Here is an 18,707-nt window from a genome sequence, read left to right as displayed (position 1 = left end):
TTCCCTACAATCTCCCATGAACAAGTATTTTTTTCCCTTCCTCCCTCAACTGTCATGTGCACACACGCATCAAAGAGCTTCATTTCAGTTCAGTGATGGATTAGGTGAAGGCTGCTCAATGACAGGTGCATGTTTCTAAGGCACTGGTTCCATTTTCAGAAACAATTCAGGTTTCCAGGGGTGTATCTGCAGAGGGGAACTATGTGCAAGAGTTTAACATACATTCACCACTGCTGCTTAGAACCTCCTTGCTTTTCCCGCTGGCCCTTGGATATTTTTTTTTAGGGCTTAAATTTCCAGAGGAATTTGGTACTACATATGGAAAGCTTTACTGCTCTGCTACCATCTCAAACTCCCAGCCCTCAGGTCCTCGGGTTTCCTGTACTATTAAGAAAGGTACGCAGGCACATGGGATGGCTCTCAGAGCATCCAGTGCTCCATATGCCCCAAGCAGCACACAGAAAAACATCTGCATGAGCAGAATATGGCATAAGATCTGCATCTTTCAATACCATTTACCGTTAAACTAGACTTTTCAAAGCATTAGATGCTTTTGGAAATTTTATAGCTGAATCCACAAATTGGTTTGCACTTGTACGGTGCATTAAGCACCTTCTGAATATGAAGTATCATATGAATTAAATATGCTTTTACGTGCACAGAGAAGGTGGTAGGATGCTCTAAGTGGAGGTTTCCCAGCTTTCTCACTGCTGTGGACAAATTCCTTTCTGCTTTATTAAATACACCCTATGCAGTGCCCAGTTCTGGTGGCTCCCTGATTTAGTCAAGGGTGTCTGTGGCTGCAAGGTGAATGGAAGGGACCTGCCAAGCACCAACACCTCCTCAGGGGTGGGCTCTGCGCCCTGAACCAGGTGTTGCTAATATTGACTTCCCTTCACCTCCCAGTCCATGGCTGTTATTTGTGCAATTATGCCAAATCCTGTTAATAGACTATGTTTAATCATACAGTCTTCTAACAAACTCCTACCATACCACCCCACATAGTAAGTCAATAAAGCCATATTCTTTCTTCCTTCCTTGTATTTTTCACTAACCATCTTGACTGACAGCTCATACCTAAACTCCCAAGTACCCAAGTTACTTCACTAAAGTAACCTTCATTTTCCTGTGCTTCTAACTTTCTACTGTTTCTCACTTGTCAAATTATGTCTAACGTTGATTGTGAACTGCATGATGGTTTATTTTTATGTACTCTATGAAATGCTTAGTACAGTACCAGAACTCAGAAATAGCCTATTTATAGAATACTTATCAGCACAGCATTTAATATCTTAAGCCCTACAGTTTAATTTATTCTCATATAAGTGTAAAAACCAGAAATATTGAAACACCCATTATGATAGGTAAATTGGTTATAATTCCTGGCAAAGCACATACATAGAAGATCAATCTCTGATCAGATGATTGTAAAAAATTTAGGAGTCAAGTGAAACAGTATGAATAATTCTTTTTGTTTCACAAATCAAACCTGTTCCTCTGGGACAAATTATATGTCCTCATGCATAATTCTGCCTTTCTATAAAATAACTTTAAAATTTGATTTTTTTTAAAAGAAATAATAATAGTTGGTTACCCCAACATGTGATCAATATTCTCCTATTCAGATTTTTGTGTATAGCTATTCCCTGCCCCAAAAAAACCAAGCCCAACTAGTATTTTTGCAGTACTTTCTGTACTCTTTAGGTGCTAAATTAACAGCTGGAGAAAACGAATTTTCTCCTTTTATCTAATCAACGAGCAGCAATAAATGTACAAGTCCTTCAGATACTAACTAACCCTGTCTTGAATGGACCATTCCAGTAGTGGGGAATGTAATCTCCAAGTTCATTCAATATTGAGTCTTTCTCTTCTGAACTGTCTACCAGGAATTTTCCTGATAATACCAATTTATCTCACTTAAGACAATGATTAGTCAGCAGTCAGGAAAAATTTTCATTCACTGCAATGTGGTTTGAATTGAACTTTGTTTGTCTCTTGACTCCCGCTGAGAATTATGTGGGGTACAAAGTATTCAGACTGGTACCGTCAAGTTAAAAAATTAGCCAGGAACTGGACATTCTTGCTTATGGATGCAGTGGAGAAAAACCACCAGCAGGGAAACAGAGTTCAGAGCAAGGTTTGCAAGGAACTGTTATAAACATTATGAGAGGAAAAATACTTTAAAGTTATGGACAAATCCTTGGCAATGTCCTTTATAAAATGTTTCTGAGTAGTCAAGTGTGCAAGATAAAGCTGCACAGGTTGATTGAACTAGTACAACCACCAATTGTGGAATGAATAATCCAAAGGCTCGCTGACCTTGGCAGCATTACAGAAGCAGTCTTTACATAAGAATGGGGTGTTCTTAGATTATTTCTCCCAATACATTAGGTTTCAAACATACTTTTACTTCATCTTTGTAAAGAGCATTTAAATCTCCAGGTGAAAGGTGCTATGTCCAGTGACAAGAATAAAGTATGAAAATGTATGCATCTCTTTATCCCAGCTATTACTTTGCTTGGACACACATATTTACTGCTGATAATGCAAAGTAAATCCCATTGCCCTTACGCAAGATAGTTAAGCTCTATTATGTCCTCTGGACATCAGCCAGGGCTCTCCAAATTACCATAGTTTTTTGAATATAGGCCTCTCTCCTGCTTCTGAAGTAAAATTAGAGCAGTCATTTCCTAAGAAGGTGGGGAGAAAGTAGCAGAATATTGAAACCTGGCACAAGGATACTAATTCCCATGCCAAACTAGTCTTCTCCCTTGCTTCCAGGGATGGTGTAAGCCTCCTTAGTCCAAGTTTGCAGAATTAGGGCTTGAAGTGATTTGGATTAATTACAAGGAAAATAGGAGCTGCCAGCACAGAGGGTAGAATGATGCCATGGCATTCAAAATGGCAATATTCACAAAAATAGGTTGATCATTATCTGAGGCAGTGAGCAAGCCAGAGATCTCTGGGGCAGCAAGTATTTAAGAGCCCCCAGAACCTCTCCTTAGTCTTTGTGTAACAAAGAGGAACCAATATGCAGAAAGACAGACAGAGTGCACATGGTCTGAGTTTCCAGGATTTTTTTCAAGGTAAATGTTTGTTTAATCTCATTGCCATAAAGGATTTCAAAGGCCCATGATGAAAGTCAAACTGATCTCAAAGCTGACCAACCTACGTATCTGTGCGTATTTCCTGCAGTGATTCAGCATTCCACTCTGACGACATCCATGCTGCAAGATAAATGCTGCAAGCCACCTCATATACACGATGGCTTAAACTATTTACACTTCCTGCTCTCACCAGGTGTCATCTAAGATTATTGGTAAAGTACAATGGAGACTGGATCCAGTTTACTTAATTTTAACTAAGAACTATAAATACTTATAATGAGAACCAACAATTATTAAAGAGATTTATTTAAAAATCCGAAAGCAGTTCACATATATGTGGTCATTCTTTGTTTTTAAAAGCTAAATTAAATGGTAGTAATTAAATATGGAAAGATACAGTACATGTCCTTATTCTTAACTATTTCTTCCCTGCCACTACTTATTTTTCAGTCCTTTCCACTTCCTTGAGGCAGGCTCAATTTTCTTGCTATTTCCCTAAGCCCTGAGAGCTCCCAATCTGAGGAAATAGGGAACAGGTTTTTTACAACCGGTTGTAAGGTAACAGCAGTCAGAAAGTGCTGTTTTGAAACAAAACAATCCATGTGTTTTCAAAAACTGCTTCTCCATACTCCAAAGGACCTGAACCTTTACATTCCTTGCAGCACAGATCATCTGAAGGTCACTCTGCTGCTCAACAGCTAGAACTAAGCCTTTAGCAAGGGAATTTCCTCTCCCTCCAGCAATCCAAGGCAGAGTGCAACTGGCAGTTTTATGCCTTTCTACAGGAATAATTTTATCTTAAACATCCATCTGCATTATTCCCTCCATTTAAGGACGCCTAGGAATGTGCTCCACTGGGGGAGGTGACACATAGATGACAACAGTAGAGATGTACCTGGCTGATTCAAGCCAGGTAAGCACCTGGTAAGCACCATCCTAACTAGAATGTTTAGTCTGCTAATGACATGCAGACAACATACCTGCTCTTTCTTGGAAGGTGTATAAAAAGTACTCTTTGCTGTCTCCCTGCCATACTCATAAAAATAGCACTTTTTTAAAAAAGAAAAAAAGAAAAACAAAAGAAAAAGCAATATAGATATAGATGCTATGGGTGAAATCTAGATTGGCCTTTTTGCACCAAGAGAATCCACAGAAGTAAATGAGAAGCAGGATTTCACCCCATATTTTTTGATACTGCCCTCATCAGTAAAATGATAGTGGTTTATAATGTAAAATATGCTTCCAATAAAGTATTAAGAATGCAGTCATCAAAATAGAAAAAAATTACATTGTGATTCATTAAAATTATGTTAAGTAGAAACAGTAGCATCTTATACAGCAATTTGTTTACTCATGTTGAAGACTTCCACAATATACTGCATTCACCCGTGGCATACATACGCACACACAGTCCCACACAGTATATACTGTGTGTGTTCAAATGCATAAGTAAAACTTGCTGGACTCTTTAAAATCACCATTTGCTACATGCACCATATTTTGGTATCTCTGTATAGATGCTCTAGGTATGTACCATGGTATCAATATTCAGTTCTTTATCCATTAACCTGGCCAGACCATCTGGACACCTTAATGAATCTATTAATGAATATCAATCCTCTAATCAGCACATGAAATCTCATAGGTACTCACCCTGCAAACTGGGCACTGCCAGTGACTACTGCTGTCTCTAAGCCTGAACTCATCAGACAAACACTTGGAATGATACACACGAAAACACAGGTCACATATCAACACCTCTCCAGGCAAATGGCATTCAAAACAATACCAGTCATGATTTTCTGTTTCCCAGTCCTACAAAAAATACAAAATATTTTGGTATGACATTCTGTCAAAATCCAAAGGAACTAAGAACAAAATTGATATGTCTTGAAATCCAGCAGCAATTAGACATTATAAACATTTTTAGAAGTGTATAATGTTTAAAAGACAGGGGAAAACCTACATGCTTAAAGATCTTCATCAATTGAATACACACTAACTCCAATAGAATATGAATGCCAAGATTTCGTTTTTTCAAGTGTCTGATTAGTAACAATTTCAAATACGAGCTCTGTCCACAATGAAAAGTGGGCTTGTTTTCTACCTTTGTGTAAAACACTTGTCGACCTCTCTGGATTAGACTACAAACAAAAGTTTGTGCACCATACCTATTTCCTTGGGCTACTTCCCCTCGCTTTGATTGGTACAGTAAATTTCCAACTAATTTTCTGAAGGGCATTCCCTTCCAGTCTTTACTCTCATAAAATTGACAACTTTTCAGTATCAAAGTGTTGAGTTACAAGAAATAAATAAAATCATGAACCTATTACTGCAAGAAATGTTTCTGCTAAGCAATCCCAATGCAATTAAAAAACCAGAAAATATTTCACTTGCAGTGCCCAACAGCACTAGGCTTACTCCTGAAATGTTCTACAGAAGACAAAGGATATGGTTCTGCTGATGCACAGATGTCTTTAATACACTCTTCCTTGAAAATTCAGCCCCAACGGCCAAATTCTGACCTTTGAAACATGTGCACAAGCTTTGCTGAAGTAAATGAGAGCAGCATGCATATAATTTGGAGACAGAATTTTGCTCTAGGAATCTAGAGTACTAAAACCAGACAGAATTGCCAGTGGCCACCGTTATATGTTTATCTTTTTTATCTGAAATGCCACGCTTCTCCCTACACTTGAAAGACAAAATAGCTGTCATATCTCAGATAAAACTCCCAATGCCTTTTCATGTCAAATGTCACTTTTCAGTGGGTTCAGATCTCTGACGAAATTACTCCCATTCTTCGATAAATTATCTTCATAACAATCTGATCAAGCTATTTTTAACATCATGTTGTAAAGGTGGATTTAGCAATTCCCATCAACTGCCAGAACCGGCAGTTGTCCAATTCTCATTTTCCTGTGCCTGGGAGCTATGGTCATTTAAGTCCTTGTCGGAGAGGCCCCATCCTATGGAGCAGTGTAAGAAGTGCCACACACGAGTGGCACTTCCAGTCCCTTACGCTGGCTGTGTTGTGTACATAATTCATCTGACCACAGCCTCCAAGAGATTAGGGACAGCCTCAACCCAGCCTACACTAAAGTCTATACACCATGAATATTGGGCTGCAGGGGCAGTAAGTTTAGGAGAAAAAAAATCCAAACAACCCTTAAACAATTATTTTTGAATTAAGAACTTTGTTGTTCAGATTAACAGTGTAACTTGACTCTTCTCCTTTAATTCTACTTGCCAATTCTGTATATCCCAGAATGGCATAATAATACCACCAAATCTGGCTATAAAGAACAGATTCTCATTTCACCAAATCTTTCCCCTTCCACAAAGTCCAGTGGCATTAAACTTTGGGAGGCCTTTCTTTATGATATTTTAGAAATAACTAAAGATACTGCATTGTTGATGTACGTGATTTGCTTGTAGACTGACAAAATCAGGATAAAGTATTGCTTTATTGCTTTATTTCTTTCATATTAAGGTTAATACTTATCTTCTTTATGAAACAAAAAATATATAATGAGATGGCAGTAAAAGGCCAATTAAGCAAGAAAAAGAATCAGTTTTGATTGAAGATCTAGCCATATAAAAATCAGACTGAGAAGACCCCAATAGGTCCTGGCTACTGAGGAATTTCACCACAGAATCAGGATTCCAGGATTCTTAATTTCTGTTCATAGTTATTGGTATATCCCAGATATTCCATTGTTAGGAAATCTGCTGGCAAAGAGATGTGGAATTTCATAAACATACGGAAATATACTTGCTGGCAAGAAAAATCATACACTCAAGCCAGAAACCATAACGTTAAATAAAACACCAGAAAAAGCTTCCTTCAGTGTTCACACTGTAAACTTTTGAAAACATGATTATTTCTAAATATAATCACCCAGGTTTTTCACAGAAAAGCTTTTTAGTTTAATGCAGTATATTTAGTGCATAAGTACATATAAAACATTCATTTATGCAACATATTTGAAAAGTTAATAAAGAAAATAAAAAAGGTCCATTGCCCTTGTGAACAGCTACACCACTGACTTCAAAAGCAAGGTCAGAGGCATTAATTTTGCTCCAACAGCAATGAAATGTTATTGCTTCTCTTGGTTTACATAAGTTTTAATGGGAGGAGAATGTGCTCCCGACGTATTTTTTTTCATGCAGGAGATCATATGCATTTAAATAGCTCAAACTCTGACTGCTCGGGGTAGGATAGGTCAAAATTCTCCGCCAGCTGCAAACACGGTTAAGTCTGCATTTCCGAACTGCACCACCAGGTGTCATCAGCCCCTCCGAAAAGGACTGATTAAAGGGCAACCATCGGAACAGCATCTTGAACTGTAACGTGTGAGTAACCACTTCCAGCCCCCGGGAGAGAGAAAAAATCATCAAACTACATACATACATAATGCAGACTAAACTCAGAATTGGAAGTGATATGGATGATGGTGGTGGTTAATATAGTAAACTAAGCTATCCTAATGGAAGACAGAAACGTAATAGAAAATATGACAGAATTCAAAACCACATAGTGCAAAAATTGTTCACCTTGTTTTTTGCTGCTGTCTGGGAAAAAGGCTGCATACCGTAGGCCTTTCAAAATAAAAACAAAACAAACTTTGTATCTATAGTGTAAGCCATCCAATTATCAGGATATACACAAGGCTAGAAAGAATTCATGCACAGTGACCAGGAAATCAATCTGTAACTTCTAACATCTGGTTGCATACATTTCCTGCTGCATTTCTGGAATTCTTCCTAATGCTTTCACCACATTTTGTTTCTTTAAAATATCCCATATACTTAGATCATTAACAGAACCCAGCACCCATCTTCTTCCCCATATACACACCCACCACCAGGCCAACTTTAAAATCACCAAGAATATTAACGATCGTTAATTAATGCACTCTCTTTGACACATAAAAACCTTCTTTGGGCATATAAAAATGCTCCCTGTAATGTAATTTACTGCACAGAGAGTAGCCCCACCAAAATCAAACAAAACCTTCTTTGCTGCATATTATCAAAAATTAAGCTATCCCTTAATCAATAAATCTCACAGTGCTTATTTGTGTATAAAAGGTGGTATGTTTTCCTGGGGCCACGTAGAATGAGGGCAGGATCTCTGTCACGGGGACTATAATTTGCCAATATCCTCGTTTCCTGACGCAGGGCAGGGAAAGCCTCTTGGGTCATCATTTTTGTCAGCCAAAGGGAATCCTCCGCCGGCAGCACCGGGCTGCCCAAGTTCAGTGGCACCCAGTGACTGGCCACAGCCTCCAAGAGGGAGCGGATTTGGCAGCAAAGCTGCATAGCTCCGATGTAACAGGAGGCTCTCCTCTTCATTTTACTCAGCTGCCCATTGCATTTGTAGATATATGCATCAGCAGGGCAGCAAATGCCTGTCTGGGGGATTGTATTTAATAGCCAAAGAGCTATGTTCTGTTAAGCAGAGTGGGATCTTGCAGTGATATGGGTCACTCGTGGTCACTTGTTCTTTATACTCAAATCAGTTAAACATTGTATCATAAAGGTCACTTTGTACTGACATAAATAGTTGAGATTTCTCAGCAACATGAATGCAACAACACAACAATTTTGAAAATATGGCTTAATTTATGACCAACACTTTTCTGTGATTTGTCTTAAGTAGGTTATCTTAAAGCAAATACATAAATTTATTCTGGAAGTACAGAAAAATAAAACGGGACAGAAAATGTCAGGCTACCCAGAACATTTGACAATTTAAATACAGATAAACCCAACGGAAAGGAATGAATCATCATGTCGTAGCCTTTACTGCAGAATAAAATATATAGTTGTTGTCAAGGAAAGAATAATTTTAGTACATAAAGAAAATGTCCATTATGATGCAAATGTACATGGAAAAGAAATGCTTACTCATTAGTAATGGAGATTTACTGAGCTGTAATTGAAATAAGGAATCTGTATGTTGGAGAATGTGACATCCTGCTGTACAATTAGCATATCATTAAGTAGGAGATGTGAAGCACATACTGACAGTAAAATTAACAATAACTTAGAGGTCACAATTCTAACTATTAGGTCACTTCCATACCTTAGCAAGCCCATAATTATTGGGAAAAAAAAAGATGTAAAAACAATTAGTAAATTTTTATTTTCCTATAAATTCTATGTAGGCATAGCACATGAAAACAATATAACCTCCCTTTGTAGAGTTTGTCCAAAAGGACCACTTTACCTTTTTATAATGCACATTCCATTAACATAGCTCAATTCTTACCTGTTAATCTGTATTCTCCAAGTCTCTTAATGGTAGCCCAGATACTCGGTATTAAGTCACTCTACTATCAGGTGGAGAGAGGAAAAGAAAGGGGGGAAAAGGCAAAACTCTATTCATGAAACTCCCCTTTACAGGGATTTGCTGGTTTCACACTGTTGAACTAGATTTCCAAAACCATCCAAATTATGGATATCCTTTGGACCCAACCAGTAAGCTAGAAAAAAAAAGGGTCACATAGATGGGAAAAACAATTAAAAGTCAGTTATCTCTTTGGCGCAATCATGTTTATTTATGAATAGCATACATACAGTTCTGTGGTCCTAAATTCAATACGACGCAAATGAAGGAAAGCGTTCTCCATGGAGCTTGTGGTCCCCAGCATTTCCTGTGTGGCACTTGTCCCATAGCACTCTTTGGACTTTGTTTATTCCAGGTGTTCCTTTTCAAGTGCTTCTCCAGAGTTTCTTTACTGCTTCCCTATGTGTCACTGTGGTGTTTCTCTATATCCCTCATCCACACTCAGCCACACATAGCTCTTTCCTGACCACTGGATTTTTATTCAAACCCACCTGTGCGCAAACTCATGCTCTGCCCTGTGTAGTGTCTATGCTTTAACAGTCCCTAAAGCTCCACCTTCTAGTGGATCAATAATTTAAAACACTTTTTCCCATTTAGTCTAAAGGGAGAAATTAGCAGATGCACAGTAGATTTCACCCACTTTGGCAAAATCTAGATTGGTAACAAGGTCCATGCCAGCAGAAAGAAGTAATTTATAAAATATAAACTATTTTAAAATAGTAGTAGTTGCATGCTACATTTATTTTAAGACATTTTCAAATCACCAACCCAGAACTTTAGTGCAATCTTTTCCTGACTATTTCATAACCCTTCAGAAAAGTGAAAAGGATCTCAATGAATGAGTTCCTACCATTTCTCAGATTCCCATTTCTTTGACTTCTAATGAGATAGGCCATGTCCAATTTGAAGATATAATTTCTTACGCAAATGTTCTGGATTCTGGTATTTTAGGATTCAGGAACAGTGATAAGAAACCTTGCTTTCTCTTCCCACCTCCATCAGCTTTAGTATCAGAATTCTTTCAATTTTCCCACCTTCAGCTAAGAGAGAAGCTCTTAAAATCTTAGATTATGCTGTTAAGGTTTCTTTGTTGACTTTCAGTAACTCTTCACTGGAAACCAACAAAGTTGGCTACTGGTCTGTACCATGTAGACAGATACATTGAAAGAAATGCCTCCCACCAGAATTACACATTACTTTTTTCACATCCTTCATTTTGCTTTGGGTTTTGCAACCTGCATTCATCCTGTTGGGAAGTAATTCCTATCTTCTTTACTTGCTATTTCATATTTCAAACTTTCTGCTGTAAATGAAAAGCCTTTGTTACAATAACAAGTGGTGCTACTGCATTCTAGCATGGTGTGTATCTACCATACCACAACTCTTCTCTGGTATCTGAGCCCTCTCCTGAAGAGGTCTCAGAACACGCCGCAGGAACCTATGCCCCATTCACATTAAACAAAGCAGCATCTATTTCTTTCTAAATAGATTCTCCATTCTCACTGAGCTTTACTATAGATAATTGTTAAAACTTTGTAGTGCGCTTTGCAGCCTTTGTAACTCACAGATGCAACAAACCCCTGTGGGGGCACACTACCAATGTGCACTCCTGCCCTTCAGTACAAAACCTGAAGGAAATGCTTCTTACTTTTACATATGCTGTAAATTCCTACTGCATACTTAAATTATTTGTCTGTTCACCAATGTTTCTCTCAAGGTGTAAATATCAGAATGTGTGCCCCATACAACAGGCAGTCTGAAGCAGGCTCAGAAAAGAGCAGTTGTAAGAGTCCTTAAGAACTGTGGAAATGCTAAACCATGCTCAGCTTTGAAATCTCCCTCCCTTGCCCACCTATCCATTGCTTTTGCAGTATTGTTGAACTTCCAAGTAACTGCTCTGTAGTAAGAGGAGCTTTACAAAATGTGGCTGTTTTTCAGTAAAGCTGGACAGATTGGAGCCTTACTTCTTTTTTTCAGAGGAAGACTACCATGTGCACCTTGTACATGCACACTGGCCTCTTTTTTAAACACGCTATATTTCATTGGGTACAGAAGCTACTACGAAATCTGCAGCTTTCCATGAATCTCTGGCAGATGTACTGGTTTTCACACAGACAATAGCGTGCATCAAGCCGTACCTGGGTTGAACAAACATGGTGTGTCATGGAACACCATTCCCAGTATTTTTTGAAATGCAGTGGGGACACTGTGTACATTTTTTTGCCAGGGGTCCTAGCCTGCTGGGAGGGCAGTCCTCCTCCTGCCCTTAGGGTCAGTCTTTTCTTCATACCACAACATCCCTGGCTCCATCTCTTCCTTAGTAAACATGAATCCTCAAGTAAACTTGCTTTCAGAAGCCCACTGAATCTGCTTTTATCTTTTCATCAGAATGACAAGTTAGGCTCCACACTGAGGAAGGCATGATTAATTCCTTGATGGCTCAGAGGACTTACTCCATTTTTGCAGCAGGCAAATTGTGAGCTAGCTGTTTAATAAAGTATTTCCCTTTTATCATTGCTGTACAGGATCCATACTTGATCAGGATGATTGCTTTACAATGATAAAGTTTCTTAGATCATGCTATGTTTTACATTTAATGTTAGAGTAATGCATTAGAGTAAATTCAGCATCTAAATAAGCTTATTTTCTCCCCAGTAGTTTCCTTGTATGTATTTACTAGATACATTGCCTCCTGCTTTGCATCTTTTTTTCCTACTGCTTTTGCTTATCAAAAGTGCTCAGCAAATAAACAAGCATCCATCTCTCTTTCAAAGCCAAAAAGACTTCAGCAGCTAAAATCCCTTTATGAAAACTGTTTCACTTTATCTTCTCCTTCCTTTCCTAGAAAACTACCCCAGCAGATAGCTACAATGATGTGTGCTTTTACAGACAGGATAATCTGTCCATCGCAAATCAGTTGCCTTTATAGATCCTTTCCTTTGATGACCTGGGCTTCATCTTTAAAATGGATTTCCATAAACTGACTCTGTAGGACACTTTGTAGGTATTCATTACTCACATTTTATCACAAAGAAATCCAAAGCAATTATGAGTTCATGTGTCCTCAGAACTACCTAGGCATCTTGCTTAATTTCAAGTATGTTTATCTATTTATTTATGTATTTATTTATTATGGCCAGGATTTTCGTAATCTCAGTAAGTTTTTTTACATTATTTCTAATTTCTTTTATTTTAGAAATCAGTTTTGTTCCAAAAAGAACCAACATAAAACCATCAGTCAGATGAAATAAAAAAATTCTCCTACTCCATAGTGCACCTTAAACACAGACATAGTTACAGGCTTGTGATAATCCATTTCCATCTTCTTCACTGTGAACTGCTTCCTCTTCTGATGCACTGATGCAAGAAGGCTCAGGTTCTGCAGCGAGCTCCTCTCAGAACACTTTTGACTTTCTTTCATTGACTTTAATCTGCAAGCCTAAGTTTGTCTAATTAATTTATTGTCACTTTGTTCAGAAGTCTTCTATTTCTGGCAGAAACGACCAATGTCTTCTCTGGATGCCTGCCAAGACAGGCAGATTTTTATTCCCTCTCCTACCTTGTAGTTGTGTTCTGGACAATTCATGTGGTAGACTCCAAAGTACAGAGACAGTCTCTAGCTCCCAGAGCTAAAGAAGTCATGAAGTTTTTACAAGAAGTGTAGTAGCACGCCAGCAGCCAAAATGACTGCGTGTGACCTCCGTCACACTTCTCTTCTCAGCCTCTAAGCTGTGTTCCTGAAGTAATGAATAAATCTGATTCCCTCCCCAGAAGATCACGTTTGGGTAGCAGTAGTTTACATTATCTGTGGTGAGTCAATACAAGTATTCTCCTCCGTGATATTAGAAATAGAAAACAGTTTCAAATGAAAATATTTTTTTATTTCTTCAGGTTCCAAGTGAGTTCAAGGTTAACAGAAACTTTCAACTTATCTCCTCAGAAACTGGATTAGCTTCTGCTATTAATGTCACAATTTTCTACTTAGGTTGAGCCAAGAGAAGGTTTGTAGGCCATTTTCATTAGTGAGATAAATAACTGATGGAGTGAAGTATTTATCAGGTGCAATGCCTTTTATTTCCACATTATGCATGTGAAAGTTTTGTTTCCCAAGAAAGAGGATGAATCCAGAGCAGAAAGAAACCATCTCTTTGCTTGTATTTCCAAAACTCCTTCCAAGAAGTCCCTCCCTTTTTCTTTCTTAAAAGAAACATTACATTTCTGGCCTTACATTGCTCTTCTGGCCTTATCTTCTCCATGGAATTTTGTAGTCTTTTTCTACGTTCATGTTTCTGCACACACAGAAACATTTTATCTGAACCAACAGCAGAACCTCCTACACACTTCGCTTAAATCTCCAACTTCTTGTCCGTGTCTCCTGTGCTGTAGGTGTGGCTGGTGTTGTTTCAGCTGTCAGTGATACAAAGGCATGAGGGCTGCATTTATTGTGAATGAAGCATGAATATTAATAAGCCCATCAGTTTCTATGAAGTTTCATTTAGTGACCAGCATGACATAGTAATAAAAGATTCAAAACACTTGCCAGAGATGCAGAGCATTTTGAGCCGACAAAGTTAATAAAAACAACAGTACTAGGTCAGGCTTGGCACAAAAGACGTGGAAAAACCCAAGACACATATTTACAGAACAAACTCAAGATAGACTGATCTATGTCATCTAGTCCATTAGCATAATTTAAGTCCCATGATGGACGCTTTGTACAGACTAGTTTGACTAGTTTACTTCAAACCCATAAGGAAATTATAACTCTTCAAAACACCCTTTCAATCAGAAAAAAACATTTTGTGAAATCTGTGAACAACATCATCAGTATCTCAACTCCAGAAAAGTGAGTGAAAGCCGCAAGGAAGAATACAGCATTACACTGACTGAATTTTTAAAAGTCACGTTGGCAAAGCTGGGAGAGGCAAGTGAAGATGCTGATGAGGCTGTTTTACCAGTTTGAGGGAAGTATCATCTCTTAGGTATGCAATAAGATGAACTCTACTCATGTCATCTTTGGTAATATGAAGATACTCCAAACAGTGCGAGCTCCTTTTTTAGGGGATGAAAAACAAGGAAGAGAAGAGGAGAAGGAAGAAATACTCCTGAACAGATAGAAAGTAAAAAACAAGATTGAAAAAGGAATGCAGAGAATTGTTCATGATTCTTAACCCATCTGGAGACAGGAAGAGCCACTGGAACAGGAGTGAGACCATTCTTCTGAGCTGCATGTTAATAGCCTTAATGCAAAGACAAAGGAGCATCTTGGCTTCAACACAGCAAGAATTTCTTGTTCATGAGGTAGGAGTTCAGAATTCTAATTTGCTTCTCAAGGACAGAATAGTCTACGCTTTGATTCTGCAATTTGCACATATTTGCTTTTCTGAACTTCCACAAAGCCATAGCACAATATTACACCAGTGGACACTAATTTTTGGTTCATTAATAAGCAGAATTTTACATTTGCAAGAAAAATCATTGCTTTCAGCACACAGTGAATTGATATGGTGGCAGTCACGTGGCAAAATAAGCTCAGAAAGACAGGACTTTAGAGGATGGAAAGACAGACAGAAAAGAAAGATTCAAAGAGTTACAGAAGCTCACTTCCCTTGAGTGCTCTTGTGTGACTGTCTGTTACGTGGCCTCACTCTCAAAGCCTCCTCATGCTCTCCCTGAGGTGTGCAATAAGAGATGGAAGCCAGTCTAAACTTCTCTGTCCCATGGGATCACTCACTGACCCTGCATCGGAGAATCACCAAAGGTAACAAACACTGCTACTTCCACAATAATTAGGAATCTACCTGGAACAGTCCAGCCTGGAAAATCCCCAATTTATTACAATATGTGAGAAATAGTAACTGTCATGGTTTGGGCCCTGTTTGGCTTTGGATCAGTGAATTCACACAGGGCTCCAGATTAAAGGCAATACGGATGGATAAGACAAATGGAGAATTTCTGAAACACCGAAGGAAATTTTTCTTCATTTGGTGTGACATGCTCTTCCTCTTTGTGTTCTCTAGTTGCAAGAGCTTTCATGATGAAGGCACTGGCTGTCACTATTGCTGTTTCATATTATCCTTCTGCTCCTAACTGAAATGAGTAAGATGCACATTAAAACCATTCCTCAACCCAGTTAGTTTGAAGCCCCTAGCTTGCTAGCAGTAACTGGTAGCTATGTGGATGGTTTTTGGTTCGAGGTTCAGTTTTTGGTTTTGTGTTTTGGGGTTTTTTTGTTTTATTTTTTTAAATTTAAAGTGTATTTTATATACAGAAAAGATTCAAACCCTCACAGTGACAGTTCTTAAGCTTTTTATAATTATCTTCATATTTACAGAGACTCAAGATGACACAGCCAGTTCAAAAAACAGCTTCTGGCTACCAATACTGACCTAGCGTGGAAAAATCAATATAATTACAAAAGCAATTAAGCATGGCAAGTAAGGAACCCAGACTTTGCTCAATCTAAACCAATTTAGATTAACACAAACATAACAGCCAAAATACTCCTTTCTCATAGATTGATCCTAGTAAAATTGAACCTGCAATACATTACATCACAGTAATTACTGGGTGCGTACCTAAGATCACCAGGGTTAACAAAATCAAACTCACAGTGCTGGCAGTCGGTTACAACAAAGGGATTATGGGAAAGCAGACAGAGGGAAGAGATGGATTATTTAGGCAGCCCTGAGACCTGAAAGTATCTGGAGTCACTTTGAGCAACACCAGTACTTTCTAGATATAAAGTATCAGAAAATCCACAGTAACAAGTTAGCAAGTTATGAACCTGTGTGCGCTGGGAAAAAGCAAATTCTACTTCTAATGTTTTCTGAAAACAGAAAAGCATTGAAGCTGGCCCTCCAGCTAGCATGCTCTCCACTAAACCAAAAACTCTTTAGAGGGAAGAAGCGAAGAGATAGTAATTGGAGACATCCAAATGCAGAGGAAAATGACTGTAACTAAACCCCAAATTCAGACTTAACTAGCCAGAAGAGCTGCTGGCTCTTTCTGTAGGCAATCAATTAAATGATCAGAAATTAGAACTCTGCAAAAGAGTAACTTCATGAAAACATAATCACCTTGTATGTATTTTGTCAGTGAAGAAATAGCTCAAAGTGCCTTAAGTAAGTGTGAAGCCACACTCTTCACATCTCATTAGAGAATTGGCCTCTGTGAATCAACTTTAAACCACAGCAGAGCTATGCAATGTTGCTTTGAGATGCAAACAACGAACCCATGTTACTAACACATCTCCATTTTAGAAGAGCACAATATTGTTTGGCTTTATGAACACATGTAAATTGAAATTATACATTCATAATGCCTCTCTCTGGGTCAGTGCAGTTTTTATGACTTCAATCATGAGGAGAAGAATTAGCACATTAAATGCTCAAAATAGCTCCATGCACACTGTCTGCAGAAAAATCACAAAATATGTAAATGAGTAAGACAAACTAACTCTACGAACTATATCTAACCCCCCATAAAGTTACATGACATTGGTGCTTTAATTTGATTTCTTTCATTGGTATTAGACTGAGCACTATTTTACACGGCGAAAAGAACATAAAAATCATGGTACAACAGAAATGAATAGGTAAGGAGATTAATGATTTTTTTCTTCAAGAACTGCATTTCCCTTCTACTTTATCGACTACATTGAAAACATAGTTAATAACAGCAATTTGTAAATTTTTTTAAACCCTAATATCAAGGAGATAATTTCTTTTATGTTGATAACAAATAACACTTCAAAATTCCACAAGTTCGGTGAGAAACAGAAATAAAGCTTTTAGAGAGAAAAAGTAAACTTCCATTACCAGATTTCAGGACTGACATTTCCTTTGCAAGGCAAGAAGCTGCAGAGATTTTGTTGAATTGCATAATAATTGCATGGACAAACAATGAAAATGCAAAATTTCTAACTAAAATCCTGGATATCAATGGAAAATAATTTCTTCTCTCATTTATTTTGTGTCAAATGCATTAATCATCTGCAAGATGAGAAAGCCTGTAAGACGAGAACACATTTTGAAAATGTGCAAGACATCTGCATAGACTGCAAATGAGCAAACAATATGAATACCTGCACAAGCCCCAGAGGTATACTAATTTGCAGCAAAGTTCTCATATAGGTACCAATCCTTAAATATCAGTCCAAATACGGTACGCTTTGCAACAGACTCCATATTTTAAATTTAGTAACTTATATTTCTCCCACGTATATCTGAGAGAAAAAGAGAACAATTGTATACTCTTTTAAATCTGATACTTCTTTTCCCCAAGTTTTCAGAATATTCATTTTCACATGAAAAGGAGTTGTTCCTTTCGGAAGGGCCTCCTGATGCCCTCAGACTGTTTTGTCTTTGCACCTCAGCTGCTTCTTTTCTGTGATCCCTCTAAAAATACAAGATCCTGCTTCATTTTTTTACCATAGCTTCAACATACAGATAGAACAATGATAGTAAAGTAGCATAATTTTGTTACACATTTCTCTGAAGGCTCAGAGTAACCCTATCAGTTTGTGTCCTTACTGCATAGATCTATCACTATGTCAACCTATCAGATAGGGCAAACTTTTGGAAAGACATAAGTAAGCACCACAGATTATCTAATGAAACTTTTTAAAATAAAGCTGTGTTTCCATTATCTGTATACTTTCAGTTATTGTTACCACTTAGCAATCACTCCACAGTCATCATTAAAATCAGTATTTTCAGGCCCTGTGGCAGCCTCCAGTCAGGCACCTATATAAGTAACAGACAGAGTTAGATAGTTCTGCAGCCCAGGCCAGTAATTTATTTACTTGAATATGGACTTAAAATGCTAAGATTTAGATTCTACGCTTCAAAAATGTAAAGAAATATCAAGCAAATACTCAAATAAAAAAATGAGGAGAGGAACAACATGAATGTGTCCCTTTGCTAACACCTTGAAAGAGCTCGTGCTGACTGACTTCCACTGTGGTGCCAAAAAACAAGCTAAAATCCTACAGCATTTTTGTATTGATGCCAATAGGTGGTGGATCAGTTCTCAAGTCCTTCTCTTTCATGTTATGAGCTTTCCAAGTTCCTGTAGTACCAATCAAACCCAGTTAGACAATCGGGACACAAAAAGTGCTAAAGTTTGATGAGCTTGAAATCCCTGCTCCAATATTCATTGTGCAATTTCATAGAGTTCTATCTCCAATAAGTGGACCTCCGAAAAGACTTCTGTGTTCGTCCTCACTGAAATGTAACTTGAGC

The 18,707-nt window shown here is 38.0% G+C and overlaps 1 protein-coding gene across 3 annotated transcripts in view; it reads right to left on the bottom strand.

Moving 5' to 3' along the window:
* ZMYND11 (zinc finger, MYND-type containing 11) overlaps nucleotides 1-18,707 on the bottom strand; it is a 64,347-nt gene that overhangs the window by 24,458 nt on the left and 21,182 nt on the right. Inside the window, exon 3 of one of the 3 annotated variants that reach the window (XM_010182257.1) lies at nucleotides 4,761-4,922. The exons of the other annotated variants lie outside the window; for them this stretch is intronic. Coding sequence (XP_010180559.1) covers nucleotides 4,761-4,922 — 162 coding nt within the window. The remainder of the gene's footprint in view (nucleotides 1-4,760; nucleotides 4,923-18,707) is intronic. 3 annotated transcript variants of the gene reach the window in all.

This window comes from Mesitornis unicolor, unplaced genomic scaffold (assembly GCF_000695765.1).
Source record: "Mesitornis unicolor isolate BGI_N332 unplaced genomic scaffold, ASM69576v1 scaffold2004, whole genome shotgun sequence".
Taxonomy (NCBI): Eukaryota; Metazoa; Chordata; class Aves; order Mesitornithiformes; family Mesitornithidae; genus Mesitornis; species Mesitornis unicolor.
Note: the sequence above shows the minus strand (reverse complement) of the source record. Positions and strands in the feature narration are given on the sequence as shown.